General features: G+C 41.1%; 1 protein-coding gene across 3 annotated transcripts in view; it reads right to left on the minus strand.

Moving 5' to 3' along the window:
- ARFIP1 (ARF interacting protein 1) overlaps window positions 1-24461 on the minus strand; it is a 189823-nt gene that overhangs the window by 78633 nt on the left and 86729 nt on the right. For 2 of the 3 annotated variants that reach the window (XM_089670449.1, XM_089670450.1), the window contains 3 exons: window positions 19245-19350; window positions 9182-9277; window positions 4437-4552 (listed from right to left, as the gene is read on the minus strand). In XM_089670449.1, the coding sequence (XP_089526575.1) occupies window positions 4437-4552; window positions 9182-9277; window positions 19245-19350 (318 nt within the window). The remainder of the gene's footprint in view (window positions 1-4436; window positions 4553-9181; window positions 9278-19244; window positions 19351-24461) is intronic. The other variant, XM_089670451.1, reaches the window with a different exon arrangement.

A 24461-nucleotide genomic window follows, 5' to 3' on the forward strand; every position in this document is an offset into this window, starting at 1 on the left:
TTACCGTCGGAGTGGGTGGTGGATTGTATGCACTGTGCAAGTGCAAAGGAGGAGGTTAAGTGGAGGAGATGGTATGTGGCCGGGTTGTTGAGGTTGACAGGGATGTTGAAATCCCCAAGGATGATGGTGGGTAGCTCAGAGGAGAGGAAGAACGGTAGCCAGGAGGAAAAGTCATCCAGGAAGCGGGATATGGATCCAGGAGGCCGGTATATCACAGCAATCTTCAGGGGGGTTGGGGAGACTAGTCGGACGCAGTGGGCCTCGAAGGAGGAGAAGGATAGAGAGGGTGGGTTTGGGAGGACTCGGAAGGTGCTCTGTGGTGACAGGAGCAGACCAACCCCACCACCTTTGGGTCTGGGTGAGTGGGTCCAGGTGACCCACGCGAGGTAAATAGAGGAATTCTCCCCGCTGTGTTATTGTATTCTGACAGCAGTCAAATTTTCAACAAGCCTATTTGTGAGAAATTGATCATTAGATCGACTTCTCGCTGACAAGAATAGACATGGAAATTCAGCTGGTCTCTGATGAGCCTGAAGAATTTTGATCAATCTATGCTCAACTTCAGCTTAGTACTAGAAGTACTGCTGGATAACAATCTTACTATTGCTACTGTAAGGATTCTTACTGTGGAACAAATCAATCCAATACCAGTGTTTACTTCTGCAGATCTAATATCCCAGGTGGTGGCAGTTTCATCAAGCCTTTGTTGGGGAATCTTTTGTTAGTAATTAAATGTGGAAGATATGCAGTGTGTTCCCTAGAGTAAAAGACTGAATACAACAGCTTATTAGAGCCATAGTGAGGATGTTGTTCTTTTACTTTTCTTTGCAGTCCCTATTTAATCCAAGTTATAACCTGAAACAGACATGGTTTCCTGGAAGCTTGTAAACGATCTAAGCCAAGCATTTTACCAAAGGATGGAGCAAAATGCACCTATCTATACTTTACAATACATTACCTTGGATGTAGATATAACAATAAATAAAAGATCTGTAGATATAATAAGAGCTTTAAATGAAATAAATAGTTTGGCATACTTATGTATTTTACACCCAGAGTGGATAATTCTGAAAAACCCTTCTGCTTTCTATGACAAAACTATATTTATCAGAATAACAGTAATTTTAATATCAACAAAGCTGAAAGTTAACCTTAAATCCCACCCCCACACTAACATGCTAATTAAATTTTTAAATACTTTTTTTTATTCCATACCTTATTTTAGGCTCAGTGATATTATCACTGGGTCTTTACGAATGTCTGTGCAATGCTGACAGGTCGTGACTGCTTAGAGGGGCCAGCAAGGTACAGTACTCTACCTCAGTACTCCTCTACCTCAGTACTCCTCAAAACAGTCCTCAGCCCTGAGGACATCTTTAATGGGTGGATATCATTCTGGAGGAGTAACAAAATTGGAAATTGAAGTGCCACACCACTGCTAAGAGACCCATATAAAACTATAAAGAAAAAAAAAAAAAGTTAGGGGGACACTCCAAAGGACAACTCACTTCAGTGTTCCAAAAACACCCCTTTCACCTGGCTATAAAAAGCCCTAGCCCTGATGAAGGGGGTGTTATTGGACTCCTAGAATGCACTGGCTACTTTTTGGATTTTCCCCCTGACTTTTAGTGGATTAAAGTTGTATTTAGACCTCTTAGCAGTGGTGTGGCATTTCAGTTTCCATTATTGTTACATTACACTACAAGCCAAAAAGACCGTGGTTCTCCTCTGAGGGGCAGAAGCTGCTTGCTCGGGAACCAGATTATTTACATCAACATCAATACTTTATAAGAGCATTACCAATAAGACAACCCTTACAGGTCCAGTGATAGTTTTCCACTTTATTCAGCTATGCTGGGGGAGCATGCATTACTGACCAAACTGCATGCGGATCACCCTAGGCAATGTCCACACATGATGCTGAGCTACCAAGATCAAAAGAATTGAAAATCAATGAATGAAAGGGGTGGGCAAGGAACAGTCAAACTGGGGAAGAAGAGACTAAATGTTGGATGTTCTCCAGCCAGGAAATGAGGAGGACTCTGTCAGACACACCATAGCTTCTAATGCACACTGTAAGCAACTCACAAATGTTCAGAGAGATCTGAGTAAGCAATTTTGGTACAAGGGAAGAGCCTGTACAAATGTGAAGATAAGGGTTGGGGTTGAACACGAAAGGAAACTCATAATAAAATAAATACCAATGTAGTGTGCTTTAACAATGTCAGTGGAGAAGGTCTCTGATACATTTCTCGTCAGTGGAAAAGGGTCCCAGGGTGGTCAGTAGAGAAGGACTTCCTTATGTTGGTCAGTGGAAATAACAAAGGGTTATAATGGTGTTCAGTGTAGTGTCCCCTTGCTTTGATAGTTGCAATGTAATGACTGTTACTTCATATTGGGAGCCAGTAGAAAGAAAAGCCCATTATATCTGAAGTCTGTGTTTTTATTCAAAATATTTTTTTGTTTTGTGTGTGTTGATGTGGAAATCCCTCCCGCAACACTATTGTGTTCTGCCGGCAAGCAGCCTTTAAAATTTTCTTAAAGAGCCATTGTTGCCAGCCCATTTATTTCATCAACAATTTTCCCATAAGATCACATGTGCCATTTAACATTTTATGCATGTTATTTACCTATAATGGCCTCCTTTGTATAGACAGCTAAAAGCCTGAAGACTGCTGTTGGGGACCACCATCTTGGATGTGCTGTCAGCAGCCTCAGCAGACTAAACGTGTTTCTCAACTGATATTCTAAAGCATTCTTCTTCGCTCCTCCCCTAGCACCAATATAAGGTAATGAAAGGGAGGAACAAAGAAACTGGGTCAACACAGAGTTATTTGATGACCCAAGACAAGGATAGGGGCTGTAACATGCAATGAGAAAGTGGGTTGTGTTAAAAAAGTAACCCTGAATCGGACTACATTTTGTATCAGTAAACAAAAAAAAAAGATCAAAACAAAAAAAAGGAGGTATATGGAAAAATGCTGCATGTAATAAATATGTGATTTTGGGAGGCATTTAGGTCACACGATTTTCTAAGCTACTCTAGGATGACCAAAGCAAAGCAAAAAATATGTGTGTACAATGAGTAGTGGGGTAAAGGCAATCAAAGCCTGTAGGTGGAGACCAGTCTCACAGAATATAAAAAGGAACCTATACTGACTGCACTTTTTGGGCTGGTATTTCTGATCTCTTTTACAAAACTGCCTTAGGCTAGGTTTACACCTATGCAGTTTGCGTTTAATCCGTTTCTACATTGCATTTTGCATTTCTGCACTTGCGTTTTTGATGTGTTTGTTTTTCTTCTTGCTAGGCAGATTTAAAACACAAAAAGCATCAAAAATGCATCAAAAATTCACTACATCCTTTTCTTCAGTGTTTCTATTGAAGTCTACAGAACCAAACTTTTTGAGTTAAAAAAAGTCCCTGATCCTTTCCAAAAAAAAAAATAAAAAATGCGGAGATGTGAATGTGTACCATAGAAAATAATGTGAAATAGACTGTAGTGCGTATCTGCAAAATGCTGTGGAAAACGCTTAGGTGTGAACCTAGGGTCACTCTAGGTTCAATACTTTGAGTCAAGGTCCCAGAACAAGCTTCCAGCCAATGAAGCTAGAACTCCTGGTCTGCATATTTCATATCAAGAGCCCAAAGTATTAGTGTCAATTTAAAATCTATATAGTCTGTTCCAAAGTGTGTTAACATGAGTTGCATTAAGGCAGCCCATTTATTATGAATAGGAACATCAACAAACCAATTAATAGAAATAAGCCTTTTTTTTTTTTACACTCAGGATGCACCTCATAATGCATGGTCAAAGGTTTTTCTATCTATGATAGAAATATGCTAACAGACCTCAAAGACAGATAGTCCAGGGGCAAGTGACACAGTTGCTGTCTAGTGGTACTAGAGCAGGCACTGTAGGCTGCAGTGACCAAGTAGCAATGTCAGACCACTTGTACCCCCTTCACTGCCCTAGCCTTTCCCAGCTTATTAAATGTTCTAAATGAAAGAAAACAATTCCAGAGCAAGTACAAACATCGTGCTGTAGCAAAAAGGGGATCAAATCTGTTCCCTCTGATGCCCCAGCCACTGAAAGAATGCATCCTGGCTGTGGTAGGGCACTCTACTTTTCGTCTTCTGTGTGCAGAAACAAAAGGTATTCACAACACATTTTAGTAAAATAACAGCTGTAGTTCACGGTACAATGGAGGATCTACTTTGAGGAGAGTTTTTCTCTGTACAGTGAAACTGGACTTTAGCTTTAAGTGGTCAGTGAAACTAAAATGTGTCTGCAGACAACAAAGGACAATTAGCATTTGCTTGTAGCCTGAGGGTAGTCCTTTAAATATAAAAATGCTCCAAAAAAGATTTGTGACCAGTATGCATTCAGTGAACCTATATATAACCCAAAATACACTAAAATGTCCAATACGCACCTTGTAGGTGTTCAAACTCCATCTTCTTACAAGCTCAAATTTTTCAATAGCTGTACTTCTTGGTTCCTCTGAAAGGACAACAGGGCCACTTCTCTGTTCTGCTCTTTGTATATCACCTACAGAAACAAGAACAAAATGTAACTTAAATATGAAAAACAAACTAAGCAGACTTCTTTTAATGGATTTCCAGTAGCATCATTTGCAACGATAGTACTGTATTTCTTTACGAGTGAGCTACAGAGAAAGATATTTGGAAGACAATTATCCATATAACAGCCAATAAGAAAAATGGATAAGCAAGCAACAGTTAAGCATGAAGTCCAATAAATTACTACTGACGTACACTGGCAGTATTTTCTCAAACAACATCACCCTGGTCAATTCAATAAACAGATATTTAGCAAATACTCTGTAGGTGAACTGAAAATAAAAGAAGCGCAAAGAAGACCTTACTAACGTAAACTGAAATTTGATTTGATGCTCTGTGATTCCATGAGTAACACCAACCTGAAATATTTTTGTGAAAAAAACAACAGCCAACTTATTTTGTTGTGAAATTCTTGGCACATAAAACAAGCAATAAAATATCAACTGCTACAGTTTCTGTGGGCGACAAAAAAATGAAACATAAAATGTAACATTTAGTTTTGTAAACAAAACTACATGCACATTGAAATTAAACAAAATAAAAAAATTTTAGAAGTAAAGACAGCAGGACACACAACTTGCTCCTTTTGCAGTGACAGTGCTTTGCAATGCAAGACCATAGACAACAATGGATTCACTTGTTAGTGCTAGGTGAACATGCCTGCTTATTGGAGACAGATTAGGTTTAAACCTAGTCTGCGATTTGATAAAGACAGAAAAAATGCCTAGAGACTGTGTAAGTGTACAGACCCATAAAGCCTCATGCGCGTCTGTTTAAGCCCCTCTGAACATCAAATGCACTAAACCTCTTCAATGTAGTCATTGGAATGGATTTACGCTCAAACGCTAGACGCATTTTCCAAAAGTAGCTCAGATGGGTGTTAGTCGTGGAATCACACAATCCCACCATCGACAGAAAAAAAGACAACACTGTCAAAATGAGTGACTTCTGACAAAGAGGGGTGACCAGCCACACACTCAACAAAATCTAGCTTGTCACAATCCAAAATGCGTGCACAATTTGCTAATTCATTTGAGACCCTGAAGGGAATCATCCTGGATAACCATTTTTTTCGGCCTGTATTCCTACCTTTATCTATACTCTCATGCATTTTCATCTGGTTCGGCCCCTGTGCAGGCAAATTGCTTATTACTTATCCTTAAATTTAATAAAAATAATAAAAACAAAATCTAGATGGTCTCTGATGACTTTCGATCAGTCTATGGACAGTTTTAGACCTAAACTCTGGAAGCTGTGGCCACAAAGAAACTGTGGGAAAAAGACTAAGTCAAAGGTATTGTCTGTGGGCTCCCTGCAGTTGAGCTTTTCCCCATTAATGACTTGCCATGTCTTGTTTTGCTATTGTTTTTTGTGTGGGAGTGGTAAAAGAATTGCAGTTTTAGGGGTCAGTGAAGATTTCTCTTTAGCAAGCAGCAAAGTAGTGACCATATTGTCAAAGGCACTCCTGTACTATAAGCACAGACGTTTCTTTGATACCAGTGCATGCACTGCTCTTTTCCAGGACGAATTTAAGAGGAAAAAAAAAAAAGGATGTACCCTAGAACATATTAAATAATAATTTTTGAGTTCAGGTCCACTTTAATTTGTAAGTTGCTACAAAATTACACTACTGCATCAATAGGGAAGAAAAAACAAAGCAGAACTCCAGGCAAATTTTTTCCCTCCTATGCAGTGGGGCTGTGACCAGTCTTGCACTGGGAGGATCTGCGGATTAGGCAAGTATATCTTGGCTCTCCCATACCTAGAGAAAAAAGAGCAGTTGACTCATGCAATGGAGGCACAACCGCCACTGAATGGGACAAAAGGTTTTCCCTGGAGTTCTTGTTTAAGAAATGTTTCCTTCTGCCTACAGCAGACTGAATTCATCATCTCAGCCTTGACAAAGTCTATTGACTGGAGTTCAAGTGGCTGCTATCTAATAATAATCATTCTTAGTTATATTGCTGTATATTGTGATGTCTGGAATTTTTTCATGCAGACTTGTAACATTACTGAAAGATCCTTTTAAAAGTGCATGCTATAGGGACTGACCATGATCCTGACATTTATTCCCAATGAGCTGCTAACCTGGTACAAGTATTCAACCAATGAAATCTAAAAAGTGTGAGATTTTACCTGCATACTTGTTTGAAGCCAGCATCCTACGGGTTACTGGAACAAAACTAGGAGGACCATTTGAGCAGAAATGGCAGGTGCAGCCTCCATACTTAACAGAACAAAACCAGGTTTTGTCAATTTTGGCATATCTCATACTAGAATATTGGTAAATGTTTAAATGTTATACAGAGTGGGACAAGGGATAGGGGTGAGAGGAGAGAGATCTACCCCAGGGCACGACGTGATGTGGAGGGGGAGTGCTGAGACCTGGGGGGATTCTGCCCGCTCATTCCTCCATCAGCAGCCTAGTGTGGGTAGAAGAGCAGGCAGGACAGGCGCCCAGTGAACACACCTTCTCAACAGAAGGGAAGAAGCTGCCTTCACTCATGGGCAGGTGCCATGCTTTGAAGGTGAAAGTACACAGAGGTGGGGGGAGGTGGGGAGGAAGTTAGCCCCAGAGCTCGCTGCTTCTTCTCAAAGCCACCCTACCTCCCTCAGGGCTAATTTTTCACTTGCGTTTGGGGGCAGTAAAAACCTGTAGTTAAGCTGGGTTAAACCAGGCCCACAATCACTCCTCCTTAAGCTGCAAAGACAGCAGATAGGGGTATTTGCATGACATGGCACAAATAAAAACCCCATCGCATTTGGCAGGAAGTAACGTCTAGTGAACAGAACCTATTTAGGAAATGAGGCCATGCTGCAAGTGTGATGTTGCAGGCATTTAGGAGTTAAAACAGGCAGTGAGGAGGCAACATGCCGTCTCCTCATGGTTCGGTTCCTCAAATGCACTCTAAAAAAGTAATTCACCATGGATCACTGTCTAGAGTAGTCCCCGCCTTGCCAACTCCCCTCTCCTTTCATACCACAACCATCCATACCAAGCCCTTCGGGTCAGGTATGGATTTTGAGGAGAACTCCCATGCCAAAAAAAAAAAATTAAAAAATTAAAAATGGCGTTATGCACTGCCCACTTTCGGGAAATTAAAGCTTAAAATTAATTAGTGACTTCTGTGTATTTAAGCACGGGCTCATATCTTCAGAGAGATTAGATTGTATTGTATTTTAGTGCCTTTAAACGCTCGGTCAAGCTCATTGCCAATCTGTATGCAATTGCACGGTGTGTGGGCAGATTGTAAAAGGTAACAGATCGGCCAGACGGAGATCTGTGTGTGTGTGGTGTCCCAGCAGACCGTTATGCGGATAAACTGTTGGGTGGTGGCACGCTACCTTTTGTGGTGTGTCTGGTGTGGGGGTGTGTGGACAGTGGAAGAGTGATTAACACTGGGGTTCTGGCTTGTAGGATAGTGAGAGGGACTCTATAAGGGTGTGTAATTGCTAAGCTGGTCCTCAACTCTAATCATTGCACCAGATTGTATGTAAGATTTGTATCTACCAGTGTGTGTGTGGTCGACCAGCTGGATTGGAGTGGAGTCTCCCTCTGGTGGTGGCCAAATGGTAGTGCAGGCTGTGAAAGGATATCACGGCTGATCTTATACACGGTTTTATATATTCAAAGTTAAGTCCCCTTTATTCCCTCTTACCCCCTCTCACAGCCGCACGTGCGCGCCTCGGTTAGCTAGTCGTTGTGGGCGTGGCGTGTGGGGGGGATCCGTGACAACCCCCCCCCCCGCCCCAAAGCACCCCCCCATGTTGAGGGCATTTGGCCTGGTATGGTTCAGGAGGAGGGGGCGCTCGCTTGTCTTCCCTCCCTTTCCTGACCTGCCAGGCTGCATGCTCGGATGAGGGTCCAATATGGATTGGGGGGGGGGGCATGCTATTTTTTTTTTTAATTTTGGTGTGGGAGTTCCCCTCAAAATCCATACCAGACCCGAACGGCTTGGTATGGATAGGAGGGGGGACCCCACTCCGTTTTTTAAAATTATTTTTGTAATTGCCGGCAATTTCTTTACATTCAGCTGTCAGTGGGGAACCCCGCTGACAGCTGAAACATTAACTCATGGTTGTCACTACTAAAATACCGCATGACTAGTAGCGTTTACTTTTTTCTGACCTCCGGAATGTATTAATTGGTTTTCAATGCATTCCTATGGGAAACGGCGTTTCGGTTTACGAATTTTTCGCTGTACAAAAAGTCCTGCAGAATGAATTAGATTCATGAACCGAGGTATTACTGTATAAAGATCACAGTGCATTTTCAACAGCTTAGAGCACTTGTGATGGAAACAGATTGACTGGCTGCTACTGATTTCTACACAACATTGCACTTTGCCAAACAAGTGCGTTGTCAGACACTTTAAATAAACATATTGTGTGCACATTTTGAATACAGGGTGATGTTGTTTTTGAACAAGGAGAAAGGTTAACGTGTTTTTGAGTTAATTGGCAGTGATTAATTCTCAGCAGGGCAGGAATAAAGCACACTCCTATGATTCAGAGATAATCAGGAAATAATAAGGAAAAATAAGGAGGTTAGTGCAGCACCAGCAGTTCCTGGGGAGTAATCCTGCATCTGCAATACCTGACGGAGCAATTAAATCATCTCCTTGTCCAGCCAGTCTGCTAGCTGCTGTGCTGCTAGGGGAAATTACTGGAGACCTGGGTGTGGAGAAGGAACCTACAAAGAGTATATATTGCACAAACATTAAAATATGAATACAAACACTAGGAAACTATTAGGGGAGAGTTAGACAAGAAGGTTATAGAATAAATTGACACTTCAGATGAATATGCAAACAAAGGATATAGTTTCATTAGAGTTGTAGGATGAGGTGTAAGCTCCAGGATTTCCCAAACAAATGTTAAATTATGAACACATCTATTGCAGGGACGGATTAAGATGCCTCTTCACCTGAACACCATGGCATCTGGCAGCAGCTCCACCACATGTTGAAGAATATACATAGCTGAAACATTCTGTTTCAGTAGGCAGGGTACACAATTTAAAATCCAACACTCATTCAGCATGTACAAAGATAAACGTTAAAGAAAACCTTTGCCAAGGGAAAAAGAACGGCTGCCATTGCTAGTCTCCTTAGAAATGCCTGCCAGTTATACTTGCCTATTGATTTCACAACCATCTGAGGTTCTGAGATGTAACAAGTATACAAGACAAGGGAAAGCAGAAGTCCTTATGTGCATAGAAGTTCTGTGGTACAAATGCAAACATATTGAAACCAAGAAGTCAGTATGATAACCAGTATACCAGAACTAACAGACTTTTAAATAAACCAATACTTTTTTTTTTTGTTTTGGATAGAGTTTGAGAGGGATTAGAATGCTTGTCAGTTTTTATTGCGGGCTCTGCTGCCAGTAAGGAGATTCACCCTCTATATTTCTCCCGTCTACCATTATTACTGAAAGTGAAAGTAAAAGAAAATCCCACATTTTGGGTTGTCCCCAGAAACATAATCGTGGGGAAAGCTTCCAATGGGGACACTAGTTCTGGTAACCTGGGGGGTCCCCAAAGAATTCCCTTATTTTTCAGGTATTTCCTCTCACTTCCTGTTTGGCTATAGGACAGGCAGTGAAGATAAATCTCTGCAATGGGATACACATGGCAAAAAAAAAAAAATCTGACAGGGGTTATAACCCTCCCTTGCTCTATCCGAAATTAAAAAAAAAATTGGACTTTCTACATTCTTACCTGTAAAATCAATGCCATACATCATGGGACAGAGAGCAGGCTGTTCATGACTATGTAGGTTATATACCACCTATAGGTGAATGGACACGTGCAGATCAAACAGGAATATATAACCCCTCCAACACAGTAAGTAATTCAGTTTTTGTAGCAAGCAATGAAATTGCAGAAAGCGGGGAGGGACCTCTGTATCCCGTGATGTACTCTAAGAAATGGACTTTATAGGTAAGTATGTAGAAAAAAATCCAATTTTCTCTATTGCACATCATGGGACACAGAGCAGGCTATTCATGACTATGTGGGATGTCCTAATGCAATAAAAAACTCTAAGGGGCTGGTGGCACCATAACCACCTCCATCCCAAAAGTCCTACTCAGCTATACTTGACACGCTGCGGCTAAAAGGCATAGTCCTCCGCGGCTCTGACGTCCACCTGATAAAACCTTGTGAATGTATGAACCGATGACCAAGTGGCAGCCTTAAAACCTGAGTGTCACGGGTCCCCGCACACGCTACGCCCACAGCGACTAGCTAACCGAGGAGCGCATGTGCAGCCGTGACTTGGGGTAAGAGGGAATAAAGGGGACTTAACTTTGAATATATAAAACCGAAAATAAGATCAGCTGTGATACTTTCACAGACCGCACTACCTCTGCCCACCACCGGAGGGAGACTCCACTCCCATCCAGCTGGCTGACCACACACAGACAGATATGATCTTACATACAATCTTACAATCTGGTAATATAATCTCTCCAATCTAATCTCTCCGAAGATATGAGCCCGTGCTTAAATACACAGAAGTCACTAATTAATTTTAAGATTTAATATCCCGAAAATGGGCAGTGCATAAAATATGTACAAAATATAAAAAGTTACAGAAATACAAAAAATACAAGAAGACACACAAATGACTATTCACTATAAAAGAGAATAAAAGACAGAAGTAATACTTTACTGAGATTTACCCTGCGACTGGAGCAAGTCAGAAAAGTCTGTAATCCGTTAGACCATCGACCAGCTCCATACGAAATACCATGTCCCAATGCCCGGGTACTCAATTTATGGGGACATGGACGTAGGCGGGACATTAGTTCTTGGCCAATTGACCCTGGGTGTTCCTGTACCTGCCCACAGAATGTTCTGGGTGCTGACCTGCCCAAATTCAATCGGACCAAGACCGGCTTGAAACACCAAGTCAGGGATTGGATTTTCGACACCAGCGCATCAGCCCGATCACAACCGTACCAACTGTCGACTGTCGCAATCCAGCGCCACCTAACCATTTCCTGCATTTTCCTGGCCTTCTACCTAAGTCACAAATATGATTTTTATATGTTGGTGTGACCCACAGCGTGCCCAAACAGAAGGGAGTATTTTCATCTCTCTGCAATATTTTAGCTTTTATGAGAGATGAAACATACCCCTTTGATGTATAAATATTCTTTTAGCTCCCCAGACAGATCGGAGACCCCCTGCTGTCATGAAGCCAAAATGTCTGTGTTTCTCTTTTCAGCTTCAGGAAGGTGGCCAAGTCTGATTAGGTATAGGTGACAAAATCTTATTAGCACCAAGGTGCTAATTGATGAGCTAATTGATGACTGTCTGAGTACCTATGACTGAATATTTCTTTAATAACCAGGAATGAGCTAAATTTACATTGTCATATTCTCTACAGGTCACATCTTATCTACTCAAATCTGTACATTCAAGTCACATTTCTGTCACACTGAGCAATGGACGCCTGATTGCGGATAGCTCAAGATGCCCCCACACTCCTAGTAAAGTGCGCTCTACCTGAAAAGGTGGGACCTTATCTTTCAAACCATAGGCATGAATGATCAACTATCAGATCCAATGAGAAATAGATGACCTGGATGCCACCTGCTCCTCCGGCAACACAGTCCAGGATTCCTGATCTGTGCAGCCAAACTCATGTAAATCCTGACCACCTGAACTACATTCAGAGTACACAGCGATCTTTCCCCTCCTGACTGTGGATTAGTAAAAAAGAAAGGAAAAACATTGTCCTGAATGAAATGAAAATTAGAAACCACTCTAGGCAAGAATATGGATGAGGACGCAACATCACCTTATGATGTAAGATCAAGTACAGCTCCTTACATGAAAGGGTCATCAGCTCTGGCACCATTTCTGCTGAAGTGATAGCATCCAAAGAAGCCACTTTCCGAGTCAAAGGATTATGTTTCTTGAATTGGTTCAAAATGTGGCTTCTGCAAGGACAGCCAAGACCAAATTCAAGTTCCAAGGACACAAAGGCAGCTTGACAGGTGGGATTGTGCGCATTACACTCTGCACGAAGTACGAAGGTCAATTTGATTTCTCGCCCTTTCAATCACACATTTCCACGGGTGCCACTTTCTAGCTTCCAGGTCCTGCGATGGAAGATTTCCAGGTTCTGTAATGGAAGCTCCCTGAAGCCGGCTCCCTGGCGCTCAACAGTCCGGAGAAAATAGGAACCAAGACCCCCTGATCTTTCCAGACCTGGGCATAAATAGCTAAGCCTTCAATCCTAACAACCGTAAAGCAGGATACGTTATTGGACCCAAGACAATAGGTCCGGGCGGACCAAAAGAGTCAAAGGAGCATCCCCCTGCCAGATACACTATAGGCTGGGCTACCACAAGAATCAGTGTTGCCTCCTCCTGAATCCTGAGCAAAATACATGGCAATAGTTGAATTGGAGGAAGGCATAGATTAGGGGGAAAAGGTCCCTAAGGTGTTACCCATGCATTTACCCGTATTGCCAGTGGTACTTTCATCCTGGACACAACCTGTCTAACTTGTTGTAAAACCTGGAAGTCAGCAGATCCACATTCCGAGTTCCCAAACACTGCTAGATTGCCAAGAATGTCTCAGGATGCAGGGACCACCTCTCTTGGTATTAGCCGCTGACCTCTGGGGAAAAAAGCCCCCTGCCAGTTTTCTATACCTAGAATATGTACTGTCTACAGAGATGGCACATGCTGTTCTGCCCCAGACAGAATGTGGTTAACCTTTTCCTGAACTGCATGGCTCCTGGTGCTGCCCTGGTGGTTGATATACACCACTGTTGCACTTTCGGTCCAAACCCTGACTACAAACCTGTGCAACTGGTTCGTCCAATAATCCAGAGCAAGGCACACTGCCCAAAGTTCCAAGATATTGATAGGCAGTATTCTCTCCTATGGAGACCAAGTCCCCTGAACTGTAGCCACCTCTATGCAAGCTCCCCAAAATGGAGAGACGGGCATCGGTGGTTACTATCTTCCATGCCACTGGAAAGAAAATTACCCCTTCCCCTTCTCTAGATTTCGAACAATCAACCACCAATTTGGACTCTGCAATACCCCAGGGACAAAGCCCTCCAGCAATCCAATATTTGGACCTACATGATTCAGACAGACAGAAGGTTCCTCTACAAAAGATCTGGAGTGGAAACCGCTCCAACGTAAATATCACCAGTCGAATGTCTTACAATATTGAGCCCATAACTTCTGCTCAAAACGAAAGTGCCAATCAAAAGCCTGATAACTCTGCAGTGAACCCAGAAGGTACCAAGAGGCGTACTTAACCAATTACGTTTCTACCACTAAAGATTAAGTGAACCACCTGCCCTATTACCCTTTGGCCCGAGATAGTACCCAAAATATAGCAGCCTCAGACATTGGAGGGGAAAAGTTTACAGCTTACAGCACCTGGTATTCCCAGGCAGTCTCCCATCCCAGTACTAACCAGGCTTGACCCTGCTTAGCTTTAGAGTTCAGAGGAGATCATGCATATTCAGTGTGATGAACCGGCAGTCCATTGCAGCTCCGAAACCAGGAATAGCTGCAATGCCAGACAAAACGCAGTGGCCCAGACAAACCTGACACCACTGGTCTATCAGGAAATAGGAACACTGCCAATTACCCCGAATCCACTGGACCTGAGGGCCGTGCACCTGCCTCCCTCTTCTGGGACTCTTTAAATCATAGAACAGGAAAATAATGTAAAAACAATATTTGCCAAAACCTAACTATGCAGTCTCACATAGATGCAGGTCTATAGCCATGGTGGTCTACAGCTATGCAATCACAAAGGTATGCAAGCGTGCAGATATGCAGTTATGCGGGTATACAAGTATGCATTTATGCAGTTCACACAAGTATGCATGTAAGTACACATGTAAGTATACAGTTTATGTAAGTAGGCAATTGAATGCAAATATTCAGTTCAATGCAAGCATAAGTATGCAGTTTATGCAAGTGTTCAGCTACACAAGTATGCAGTTGTACAATACTACAGGTATGAATGCAATAATGTAATACTATACTGCACCTGCCCCGCTCCAATTTCTAGAAGCGTATTGTTTCAGTGAACTGTCAAAATTAACTGCACTTGGCCAACACTAGTTTTGCAGGACTAGTCAAGCACAGTTGCATCAAACTCAGCCTAAATGCAGCTTCAGTGCAGTCTAAATGTAAGCTCCTGCAGATCAAATGCAAGCTACTCTGGAGACCCAACTCCTGTACCCATGCAGGGGTGTATCACAAAATATTTTTACAAGCCCCCTGGGATTATGAGACTAATGCTGGGTATAATTGTGTCCTGTCTGGTAATGCATCTGCCCCACAGGTAGTACTCACACGTCATAATCAAGTCATAGATTGCTCCATGTCATGTATCTCAGGAGCCTCACTGATGCTTCAGCCCACATGCGACTTCAACCATAGGCAAAATGGCCACCCCTCCAGTTCCTGCCTTCACAGCACAAGAGTAGACTATACAAAGCGGCCCAGTGCCCTCTAGTGGCTGGAGGAGAAAACTGCAGCCCAATATTCTTTCTAAAACGCACAGAGCACGGCCAGACCAGACCAGACCAAACAGCTCATTACCCAAGTGGTCACTGGGAGAAGGACCAGACAGTCAGATTTCTCTCAAAGAAACAATGCAAATGTAAACTTACCCTTCCTGCCGCAGGACTCATTCATAACAGGAGTCTAACCTTCACCCATCACGGTGGGCTCTGTCATGTAGACCATCGTGGACTGGGTGCCCCCTAAAAATAGGGACCACTACCTTGGACCTGTACAGCAGGTTGGAAAGCACCTTGGTCAGCCATGTACTGCACAGGGTTCTGTTACATAGGGTCTAGCGCCATAAGGCTGCATTACAGACAAATGCCCTGAGGATTCTTCTCCTTATCTAGCTAGGCTCGGGTACCATCCATTTTGGCTAACAAATTTTCAAATGGATCCATCTGAAGTCCTTGATTTTTAGCAGGGAAAGGATTCATAGGGCACATCTGCCTCAAGGACCTTCATATTCTTAGAGATGACAGCCGGTATGCAGAAAAGACTGGAAAGAGCACTGGAGCAGCACTTCTTTGAGTTGAAGCAGACTCTAAAGTAGGAAGAGAAGGAGGCAAGAGGGCACTTCTAAGTGCAGTATATCTAGAACTTTATTGTAAATGACGGTTAAAAACACTTACAAGATGTGTGTAAGTTTTAGGTTCATCAGTAAATGTCTTGTGCAGGGCTCCTGTCACTGTGTTCCAAAGCCTGCTGTGCCGTTCATCAGCTGCAGGGGGAGCTAGGGTGTAGTGGCAAGACGGCTGCTGCTCTTACGGGAACGTTGTGGAAAGCATGCTGCCCTCGTGAAGTGCAAGGACCGGAAGTGATGTCAAAGGGAGCAGTGATGCGTTTCGGAGCATATACGCAGATCACACCTTCATCAAGACCCAAGCAGAGCTGTTGCAGATCTCTAAATATGCTCCAAGAGCACATGCGGCATGTCAGTGACCACCTACTTTACAGACACTAGTGAAAAAACTGAAGTACTTCCTGTTTAGGAGGGACTATATAGGAGAGGACTTCGTGTTTGATTGATCTGTCAGTGTCCATTCACCTATAGGTGGCATATAACCCACATAGTCATGAATAGCCTTCTCTGTGTCCTGTGATGTACGATAAAGAAAAATGAAGGGGGAAAAAAAAAAAAAAAAAAAAAAAAAAAACACAAAAAAAGTTTTGCTCATAGTTATACTTTAAGAAGACCTCAAAGATATTTCTCTCTATGCTTCTCTCAGCAACGATCTCTTTTATGAACGCACACTACCTGTGTTCAAGACATGTAGCACTGGGCACCAGAAATATACAACGCTTGTATTCTGCATAGGCGAATGTGCCCATGTGCATGAAGCCTTAATAGACACTACTTACACCCCCCAATAAAAAAAACACTGAAAGTTCAGACATGCTGTGACTTCTGCTTAGTTCTGGGGGGGGGGGGGGGGGGAAGCAGAAATTCCTCTTCCACCATAATAGCCAGGCAATGACTTGTGTATGAATCAATGACAAATGGTCCACTCTTAGTTATGCAAGTGCAGATTGGCTGGTCTCCAGTGCCAAACTGAAAGGTTCAGCCAGTGTCAAACAAAGAAAGAGACTCATACAAGCATTTTCCATTAACTTTACATCTAGAAACATAAGTAAATTAATATTCAATGTCTTTTACTGGCCTATTCATGCAAAATGTATAACTATAAGCCTAAATCATTCACGTTATTTCTGTTTTAATCCAATGAAAGGCCTCGTTTAAAAACTAAATCTGTTAAATAACCATCTATGTACTTTTTGCTGAGGTATATTTGATCAAGCTAAAGATATCCCCGTCTTAAACACACTTGTTTCTTAAATCAATACTAATTAGATTCTTTCAACTATTTACAGAGAACTTCAGATCATAACAAATAACATGATTGCATTCACTGTCTGCCTAATGCAAAGTGAAACTGTTCACACAAAAGGCCACTATGGCTAATCTACAATATTCCATTTTATTAAGAATAGGAAGCCAACCAAAAGTACTTTTCATCCACAAGACCAGATTAAATCCACTGGTTTTCTTTTTCATTTTTAAACTTTAAGGAAATCGAGATATCCTTGTGTACTTGGATTTTGTTTGTGCAAATAAGTACATAAGTTTATTCTATGGACATTAGGAGAAAACACCAGCAATACAATTTCTGTATTTCTTTCCCCAAAAACAGGAATAAAAAAAAAAAAAAAAAAAGACTTCAAAACACCAGCAATTTAAAATTAGTGTTGAACAAAAGATAAAAAATGAAATAAAGGATTTTCTAAAACTAGCTTCATGTCCAAAAACAAAATGGGCACAACAAAGAAAAAGTACAAAGCTGAAATGTAAAGATTCTGAATGCTAGAACGCATCCAGAGACTTGCACAACAACTGCAAAACAAAACAATCTGGGTGTACATAAAAAGGATAAAATTTAATTTTAAGCTGCACTATATGCAGATATAAAATATTACTGAATCCAGGTACAGTGCCCAGAAAAAGTATTCATACCCCTTGAAATTTTCCCTCTTTTTGTGGCAAACTCAAAATTTTGAATTCACCTTTACAATAATTTATGATGAAATTGGTAATCAGGACATCTGGTGAGGGTGAATGTCCCTAAAGGTGACACAGAAAGCATTAAAAATCTGACGGTGGTTCTTAAAGCAGTATTAAACCCAAAAGCAAACTTTTATTATATTGCAGCTTACCAATTCTTACATGTGATGGCTGCATTAGTTTTCTTTTTATGCTCTCTCCATTATTTTGACCGGGTGATCTGGTCAGTAAGTCTGTTTAACAGAACAAGCTCTTCTGCAAACGTAGCAGTCACGAGTTTTGAGACAAACCATTTAACATTGACATGGGTGCTTACAATGATCAGCTTTTGTTTATGTAAAACCTTTATCCTAAAATGAAAAAAAAAAATATGTTGCTGTAACTGCAGCGTTTGCTAGAGTCTGCTCTCAATGTGTTAATGTATCTAAATCGGCTAGTACATCTAACACTACCGTCCCTCCAGATTGACAATGCTGCTGTCTAAAGATACCCCCTGTGCGCCTTCATCAAAGTGGGGGCACTCTGTTACAGGAGGTGTGTTACTGGCCAGATGACCAGGTAAAATCAGAGGAAAAAAAAAAAAACTAATGCATCTAAGGGTTCACAAGCTGCAATATATTACATTTTTTGTTTTAATACTGCTTTATTCTTCACCATTCTGTCAAAATCTAAAAAAACTGTTTTGCCTCTACTTATATTCAAAATATTATATACAGTCAATATAAGCTCCTGATTTAATGTTCTGTATTTATAATTAATAGTTTCCTGTAGGCCCATGATCATCAGTACACTTGGAGAAGTATGGAAAGCACCCTGGACTTGATCACATTGTTAAGCTTAGCTACAAAGGAGGTAAAGGATCTGCTACATTGTCTGTCAGGGGTGTCTAGCTGAAACAGAATAACAATGTTTTGGCAGGTACCACAGTTTACTTATTTCTATCTGGGCTGCATGCCTGGAGATCTGCTTTACACTATGACATGCCTGTGGCTCCAGGATATGATCAGTTTAGATGGCCATCTAAAAATAGATAACCTTCTTAGGTTATCAGTCTAGTTTTTTATCTTTCTGAACTTTAAGATCTAGATTTCACATTTAAATTGGAATGGGCTTTGATAAATATAAACAAGACCCGACAGAGTAAAAAACAGAATGGTCTTGCATTAGGCAACTTGCCTACAACAGGATTTTCTTTACTTGGCAATTTTGATAAATTCCATGTTCATTGCTATGAAAAAAAAGCGGAAGTGGCAAGATGCGGCAGTGCCAAGTGATCTGGAGCGTTCAGCCTTTGTATTTCTGCACCATGCAAGACCCCACCTTATAATGAAATTGCCTTAAAATGTTGCATGTACTAGGTCTTATGGATTAAGATATTGAAATAGATACACACATGCACACTTTCCTTTTTCTACACAGGAATCAAACTCTAGTGCAAATTCTTTGTCTGTAAAGACCCAATCTGCATCCATAAAAAGCCATGAGGTTAATGACAGTCTACTTTTGAAGCTGATCCAAACCAGCTAAGTAAATGTCTTACCCTGATAAGGTGTGGCTTCGATGATTCCTTCTTTACTGCCATCAAATACATGTGTGATTCGAGTTTCGGAAAGGCCAAGTCCTGCTGGCACTGTTCGTTTTAGTTCCTTTAAAGAATAAAAGTAAAAAGTAAAAATGTTGACAAGGACAGTATATGGAGTATTTATATATTAGGGGGAGTGTGTGAAACAAAAGATGCTAAAACACATCTAAACTTTAGCTTCTCAAAAAGGATTTTCAAATATGCCCCCACCATCAGACAACATCATGAGTACCACAGTCACAAAACAATCAGCCATAATAAGGAAAATTATCGCTTTCTTTCAATTATTAATTAAAAACAGTTAAAACACACCCCAAAAAATTCAATAACTTCATCTTTTTAAAGCATTTGCACTTGTCTTCATAAAGCATTTGCACTTATCTTCAATGTTTTATAGTTGCAGACGCAATTTTAGCCCTCATTAACAGTGATACAGAACACACTAATGAATCTATCCTAAAAAGAACAGTATGGCATAGTATGCTATGGAAATAGTGTGTTTTATTCCATACTTAGATTTCTATGATAAATATACCAGTAAGCAGAGATTTCAATTACAAAGGCCATGCTGATATGACACACCATGTGCTATGTATGCAATAATAACAATAGTAACAACAACAACAACAATAACACTTTAAAAGCATTTAAGCAAGGACAGCAGACTGAAAGGCTCATTAGTCAAAACCAATCATAAAACAAAATGGTTAAGACTGCTATGCTTTATACTGTGTATAGCCGATGTATGCAGTGCTTTGTGCTCCATAACAATACAAAACACTTTCAATTACAAACAAGTCAGCTAAACAGCTTTCATATAATTAAATTACACGTATGCCTAGATTTATGAGATTAGAGAATGGATATTCAGCATTCTTCCATCCAGTTTTTTTTTTTATTTTGCAACACCTCATCATGAGCAGGTGTGGTAGAACAATAGAATGTCAATAGCTGCATCCACATGAAAAATCAGACAGGAACTTGGGAAGACAAAGTGATTCTTTCTAAAGCAAGAAAACGCAACATGGCATACAGGGTGGTTCATAAGACACGTTCACCACTAATGCAACTGGAGTATACTGTACTCTAACGGAATATATAAGAATATAAGCATATAAGAATGCAAAGTAAGGCAGCCCACAGTCATTTTTGTGTTCAACCAACAGTTGAATGAAGAAAAAAAAAAAAGCTGACCCGATTCCCCCATCCAACCATTCAAGGTGAATGGGGAAATACTCCAGATGAACTACTGTATTCTGACAGAGTGTGCCCCAGGAAGACGTCTCTTAAGACAAAACATTAGTAGGGCGGAGACCGATATTGACATCTTGAAAGGGGAAATAGTCTGATCCAGCCATCCATTTGGGAGTTGTGCTATAGCGATTTATGACCTCTGTGTATGTGGTGACTATTGCTCGGGTAAGCAGTTCTGCGTGAGGTGGAGGAGCATTGAGATCTCACAAACCTGAACCATGATTTTTTTTTTTTTTTTTTTTTTTTTTTTTTACACGTGGGTTAACGTTGTTCTATCAGTAATGAATACTGAGCACTGTGATGCATATTGACAGGATATTACAATGCGTTTGTATCAGTAGACATATTGTCACACGATATGTGGGCATGTATGTATATCTGTTGACTTAGACACCACAACACATTTCTGATGACAGTGTGAGTTGGCCCTTACACTTGGTGGAACACTGTTCTGCTCAGTTTTTGACTCCTGTCCTTTATGAGGCAAGAAATAATCTTCTTTTACAGGAGATATTCAATATGTCCATTAGAGAGAATCTCATGTTCACCAATCTCCTTCTCTTTCATACAAGGGAGGCATTAGTTGTCGCGAAAGTGCGCACCAGAGGCAGGCACGGCCCTCCATTTTGTTAGGGGTTCTCCATGTTCTCCCCTCATTCCCCCCCCCCCCCGCCCCTCTCTGAGAGGCACAGTGACATTTGACCAGTGTGTGCGTGTGTGTTAGGAGTGTCACAGGAGGCCAGAGCCCAGCAGGGGGATAGGAGCTATAAAACCCACAAGGGAGCTGGGGCCTCGCTGTCCAAAGAACCTGTGCAATTTAACACCTCATAAAAAGGTAACACAGCCTTCCCAGGAGTTCAAAAGACATTTCAAGGAAGCAGGACCAGATAACCTTTTTAAAAATCCGTTTTTCCCCTATGTCTCATATCTTGGAATATGAGAGACTTACATAAAAACCAGGCATATCATCAGATTGGCCAAGAGGAGATGAACAGTTTGATAGGTCACTGTCCTTGTCTCGAATACATAGGAAAGCAGAAAAGTAGATCTCGTAAACCATTCAGTGTATAATTTCATAATTCATATCTAATCAATCCTCAGATGTGTCTGCATAATAATCTACCCGCAGGTGGAGTGTCACTTGTGCCTATGAAGAGTTATGAGCCAAAATATGAACTATATGAGATTTTGGCTCTAGTTTAGGTCTACACCCAGACCTTCCCACCCTAAACGGGGTATTGGTCCTTGACTTCAGAGACAGCCCCTGCTGGCAACTACAAATTGGGTGTCAGGCCTAAGAAGAGTAAGTTGAAGAAGTCTCCCATTTTAACATCAGAACCACCTGGGGAGACCCGTACCCTTTCGCTCTGAAACTTGATCTGCAAACCCAAGGCTGATTGGCAAGTACTTTAACCCTTTAACCTCCTTCTGTTACCTCTTTGCTGTGCTGTTCTCTGTATATTTATATATATATTGGTTACATCTTTTTTCTGTAAATATTTTTATTGCACCCTTTTTGACCTTTTAGTAATAAATCTTTCCTTCTGAAAGTGTTGAACTGTTTCTATAGCTCTTAATTGTAATTTACGAATTCCTGCCTCTAAAAAGAGCGCTACTGTGTTTGTTTAACCCCCTGTATAACTGGCCTGCGGTGACCGTGTTATACAGACAATTATCTCAAGCATTATAGTGTTATAGCTGAAATTGCCGAGTTTCCTCTTTCTCTGTACAAAAAGGAGGTGGTGGCAGTGTGAAGGGTTAATTGTGCAATTAACCTGACCCAGTAACAATCGCTCCGGCTGCCGCTACATAGATGGTGGTCCAATTAGCTGGAAAATCATTGTGCAGGGTGCAGCTGGGTGTGGCATTGTTCCGCACGTGACATTGCGGTTTCAGACTGGCTAGTCCTTCGGTCACGAGTTTGGTGAGAAGGTCAGGGGTCTGACGCCACGTTCGTCACATATTGGTGACAGCGATCATGGGATCATCACATATTGGTGGCAGTGATCTTGTGTCCGTCACATTAGTGATTTTAAGACCCCTGATACCACCCATAAAGTGGAATGGTCAGTACCTTTATATACCAGATGGCAGAAATCATCTATCTGCTGACTGTAATAAAGTAAAGACCTGATAAAGTACATATAAACCCTAATAAGAGAACATTTTGTTTGCTTAAAGAAGCCATGTTTCTTCAAATGATACGGCCTACACCTTATTTAGGAAAAGTGCCACTAATCTTCTGCTTATTCCAGCCACTTCCTGTCTACATGTACTTCACATAGCCAGGGCCACCTCCTCAGCAAAAAATAGTCGACTCATGTAAATCCAGTCAGTTTCAGCATGGCTGCTTATCACCTTAACTGGGTGTGCATACAGCAGGTGGCACCACAGATCTCAACCAGGGGTGCACGCAACAGGGTGGCAGCACAGAAACACAACAGGTTACCTCACAGTGCCTGAGCAAAGGCCTTCACTGGTAAGATAACCAGAAATTCTTTTGATGAAAGCCATATCATTACAAGGATAAAAACAAGTGTTAAACTATTTTTATTTTTTGGCTACAATAATGACAGGTTAAAAACACTGTCAGTTACATTTCTGCTGTCTGTGTCCTGATGGGGCAATATGCCTTCACATCCTGTTTCCGAGGACCAACAGGAAACAAGAAGAAATCACAATCCTCCCTTGACTGTTGTCACAATACCAGGTGGTTCCCACAGGAAGATTTCTCCTTACCTATTGTGCTGACAACTCTTTGGGGTCAATTCCACAATGTTTATTGCATGCAACATTAGTTTAACCTATACATTAATTATTACATGTGATAACTTAAGAGGCAATTAATTAATCAAAAAAAATAAAATAAAATCTGACAAATCTTGGCAGAAATTTGATGGCAAAAAAAAAAAAAAAAAAAAAGGATGGTTGAGCTGCAGTTTTACCATCCTTTGAATGCCCCCCTTAACCTAACAGAGGCAGTAAAGAGATGTACACATGCCAGGGCAACCAGAAGTGCATACATCTCCCTGCTTCATTCAATCTCTAGATTTGTCCTTTTTGGATCTTAACTGCTGCTTTATTGTTCTTTCACCAATCATCAGATCACCTGTAATAAGTGGGCAGCTATGAAACGAGGAAGAAAAATCCTGTGTCTACCAAGATAGCCACTTCCACACAGAGACACAGGCACAGAAGGTCAGTAGTGGAAAAAAAATCACCTGCAGACAGCCTACGTACATGGTAAACAGTTCTTTGCCCTCTGCTTGCCGTTTTAGGCTCCATGCACACTAGCATTTTTTTCTAAAGTGTTACTAAACCCAAGACCCTGCATTCACTATATCTGGTCTCCCACAGTACACAGAACAGGGAAGTGCAATTACGTTCATAAATATAAACGGCTAAATACCTTTTCTCATCAGCAGTTAGAGAAGTCTTGTGACTTCAGCTGAGCACTGGTTAACCACTTCAAGTCTGGACACTTTTCCCCCCTTCCTGTCCAGGCCCATTTTCAGCGATATCACACTTTGAATGACAATTGCACGGTCATGCAACATTGTACCCGATGTTGCATGTACCATATGTACCCGAATTTTTTTAGCATTTTTTTGAGGCAGATAAAGCTTTATTTTGGTGGTATTTATTCACCACTGGGATTTTTGTTTTGCTATATAAATGAAAATGTACAAAAATGTTGGGGGAAAAAAAAAAGTGTTTTTCTTATAAAATTTTGCAAATAAATAATATTTCATCATAAATCTTGGCCAAAATTTATTCAATTATCTTTTTAGTAAAAAAGAAATAACCCAAATTAGTTAACTAAAAATTAAAATTTTTAATTTTTTTTTTACATTATTTTTTTTTTTTTTTACACTGATTGCTTTTACACCAATAAAGGCTGTAAAAGCAATCTTTTCTCCT

This window comes from Staurois parvus, unplaced genomic scaffold (genome assembly GCF_062004578.1).
Source record: "Staurois parvus isolate SC_StPar_1 unplaced genomic scaffold, SC_StPar_1.0 ptg000090l, whole genome shotgun sequence".
In the NCBI taxonomy this organism is placed as follows: Eukaryota; Metazoa; Chordata; class Amphibia; order Anura; family Ranidae; genus Staurois; species Staurois parvus.